The sequence below is a fragment of the Blastomyces dermatitidis genome, assembly GCF_000003525.1.
Source record: "Blastomyces dermatitidis ER-3 genomic scaffold supercont1.3, whole genome shotgun sequence".
Classification (NCBI taxonomy): domain Eukaryota; kingdom Fungi; phylum Ascomycota; class Eurotiomycetes; order Onygenales; family Ajellomycetaceae; genus Blastomyces; species Blastomyces dermatitidis.
In genome coordinates, this window is record NW_025544776.1 from 7,522,797 (window position 1) to 7,526,684 (window position 3,888).

The window sequence follows — 3,888 nt, forward strand, 5'->3', positions numbered from 1 at the left end:
ATCATAAGCTTGTTAAGTGCTTAATAATTGATACACATCTGTCACTCTTCATTCATCTTTTTCATAAATAGAACTGGAAAGCCCCATGCGCTTGATAAGAGTCATATAAGATCACATTCTAGAAGGTCAGTGATCTGACACTTCTGTTCTTCAAGATGCATTTATGACAGAGAGTATATGTTCTGATTGACTGATTTTGCATCCCCTGTGTCAATCTCATGTACAAATCCTTGTTTCAGCAGCAATTCCAGTGAAAGGTCTGTTCAGAAGACCTTTCTATGCTTCTTCAGAAGCTTCTTCATACACTTGTTCTTCTGTATATTCTTTATCTTGGTTTTCTTCACTTCTGAGTCCTGTATGACATACAGAATGCTTTTAGATGAGGTCTTGCAAATCATTCTCTTTACTTATTAGTGTATAAGCAGATTTAACTCTTCTATATCAGGGGCATGGAATGTCCTTCTCATATCAGTTGATAGAATTGTATGAATCATTTTCTTCCTATCAGTCAACTGCATATGGCATGTACATCATTGAATCTGTGGATTGAACCTTTGAAATCAATCAAGTCTGAGAATAAGGTTGTATTTCACATTCTGCAGCTCTCGCGTCTAAATATAGCAAGATCATTCTCTGAAGTGTAAGAGAACTCTTACTCTTGCAGATGATATCAAATATCAGTTATCAGATAATCTTATGTGTTGAGAATTCTTCACTTGATGAACCTCTTTCAATCTTCAGATTATATAATCATCAATATATTGTATAGAAGCTTCTGTGTTCACTAACACTTTTGCAGCCATCTCTTGATTCTTATTCAAGTGTTCTCTATACATTAACATTTCAGGTCTCAAGGCATTGAGATGAGTATTCACTTCATCATCCTCACCTGCACCTTATTCAGAAGTCTGCTTCTTCTTTGCATTTGCAGGATTCAGAGAGTCATCTAACACAGGCATCTCTTTCACTTTGAAGACTTTTCATAGAATATCAGTGAGTGTCTCTGAGCTCACTGATTCTGCTAGTTTTTTGACTCTCTTGCTTCTCTTGACTGTGCATGCTGAGTGCAATCTTTTGCATCATGATTTTAGTGTCTGCAGTTGAAGCAAGCTTGATGCTCATGATATCAAGGTTTTCACCTAGGGAATTCCTTTTTCAGGGAATTCAGTGCTTTAGCAATGGCATTCAGATCTAGATTCATCACATCTGAGTGTGTGACTTGTGTCATAGAAGTCTGATTATCTGTTCTCTGCTGAGGCATACTTGATTGCAGTATTTTCTGTTGCAATTGACTTGCTTGTTCTCATACAATGAGAATGTTGTATGCTTCTTTCACTGTGTCTGATTGTGAGATTAAGCATTTTCATTCCAATCTCAACTCAGATGTGAGATCATGAATGAAGATCTGTAAACAGAAAGATGTTGAAAACTCTTCATTTAACATGAGATAGTGTAAACTGAAGTGTGTGAAGTATGATGTAAGATTACTCACTTGTCTACACTCAGTGAAGTGTTTGTAACACTTATCTCATATATTCACTTTCTCAAAGTTGTGCAAGATTCATTTGAAAAACTTATTTCATGTTTGTGAAAATAGATATCACTTCAGATCTGTGAGATTTATCTTTTCATCAGTCATTTATAATGACTTTACTTTTCTGTGTAGAAACATGACAGATCTTAAGACTTGTTGGAATTTCATTGACTGTCTGTCTGTGAGTTCATATTCAATCTGATAATATGATTGCATCTGACTTAGTTAGCTGATTACAGCATCATTTTTTCAGTTGTCATTGAAGCTTGATAGCTTCAGCAGATCTCTCAGCTTGATGTATTTCATGCTCAGATTCTCATTCTGCACAGCAGTCTCTGATGATGTGTACACTTCTGAAGAGATCATGAACAATTGTGATAAGATCTTCAGATTTGACATAGTTATCTGTCTGTATAAACATTTGATCTTCTGCTGCAGATCTAAGATCTGGTTTTCTCTATTCTTATTGATAATGATGATTATGTCAGCAAAGCTCTTCATAGTGAATGCTTAATCTGCAGTGAATGTCAATTATTATTTGACTTTCACCTCAGCCTGTCACTGTGTATGCAAGGCCTTAATTTTGTTTAGAATTCTCATACACATACAGAGCTTTGATTCCAGTTCAGCTGTCTCAGCTGCTTTTCTTACTACTTTAAGTAATTTCTCTGAGAGGTTCTGTATACCTTTCAGTTCAGGTAGCAGAGAAGAGTGTTGTTCATATCAGCTAGAAGAGGTATTCATTTCAGTGGTTTTCTTGTTGATTGTATGATGTCTATTATTATATTACTGTATTGTTATATCATTATATGATTTCTGTTATCATTGTATGACTCTGATGATGGCCATCTCTCTCTTTTTATCCTTCTTCTGGGTAGGGAGTGGACTTCTTTGAATCTGGTTCATCACTTTCATCTCCTTTCTCACATCTTATCTGTTTGCATCTCATACATGGCATTCGCCTGGGCATGGAGTTTTCCCTCAACAAGTGAAGCAGTATCAATCAAATGCTCTTCTGCTCACCACTCTTTGTACACTATCTTTTGAGACATTCTAGAACCACACTGGCATGATAACTACAAATTGCTTCATAGACAGAATTATCACACCCTGGAGGAGCCTGCGCTTCTCACTGGTTTTTAGACATGCTATCAGATGTGATTCAAAGATTGCTTAAGCCAGCATATGATTACAGGCGTACGCCGGCTTCTTATATATTGAATCTTGTATGCTAAATTAATTAGCGGCTGCTAGGGCCCCTTTACATTCATACGCGTACGCTAGTAGTTCGGAAGCGGCCGCGTTATTATCTGACGGTCGTACGTTCTTCCGAACCACATTTTTTATTTTTATTTTTTATTTTTTTCTTTTTCTTTTATTTTTTTCTCTTTCTCTTTTTTTTTTATTGTGATTTTTTCTTGTTTTTGTTTTATTTTTTATATTTTATATTTTTTTTATAATTAAAATTATATAAATTATAATTTATGTTCAGAAAAGTAACAATATTTAATAATACTCTCTATTGAATTTTCAATAAATGAGTACTATGTTATAATATAATGTAAGTGAGAAATGATTTCATAATCTCATTTAATATCATTCTTAATAATGAGATCAGAATAAAAATATAACTAAGAATTCAAATATATTCTTTATCTAAGACTAGATTTTTATTTGAAAAGTGAATCTGAGATCTTTAATATTTGAAATAACATGATTTGAAATTAATGTAATAAATATAAATTATGATCAGAAGTAATGCTAGTAGGCAATATAATAACTATAAAGTTTGATTCTGGTCTCAGACACGGTCACACAGTCAGTCTAATCTCAATGTTGAATCATTGCTTGAAAACTTAAAGAATATGATAATGAAGAAATTACTTATATCATGTATAACTGAGTCTTCTGCATTTCTCTCTGCCTCTTCTATCACTGTTTCTCTCTCTGCTGCTCTCTCTTAATTGTCTATTCTTATCCCTGTTTTCAGTTCTCTCACTTTCACTATCTCTGTTCCTGCAATTCTCACTTTCATAACTTCTGCTCTCTCTGCTTCTATCATCTCTGCTTTCATTATCAGCTCTTCTCATTTCAAGAAGATGTTGTATAGACTTAATAAATCACATTTTTCAGTGTGTACACTTCTGTCCTTCTTATCAACCTCTAAAACAATTTATTATATGAAGACTGTGTATGATACAACTATCTAGAGCTCAGTCACAGATGTCAATTATTACATTTATTTTAAGTACTCATGATAAGACAATTGTTCATTCATATCAGAGAATCACTTCTCTTCTCAACAGTGTTGAGATTATAAGTCTTTTCTTTTTTCATCTTTTCTTTCTAACACT

At 33.8% G+C, this 3,888-nt stretch overlaps 1 protein-coding gene across 1 annotated transcript; it reads right to left on the minus strand.

Moving 5' to 3' along the window:
• Positions 1-1,783: 1,783 nt before the first annotated feature.
• Positions 1,784-2,035, minus strand: BDCG_16797 (uncharacterized protein; the record flags this gene model as incomplete). The annotated part of the gene is made up of 1 exon (XM_045425995.1): positions 1,784-2,035. One exon carries the CDS (start codon positions 2,033-2,035, stop codon positions 1,784-1,786), a length of 252 nt encoding a protein of 83 aa, XP_045280661.1.
• Between the last annotated feature and the right edge of the window lie 1,853 nt (positions 2,036-3,888).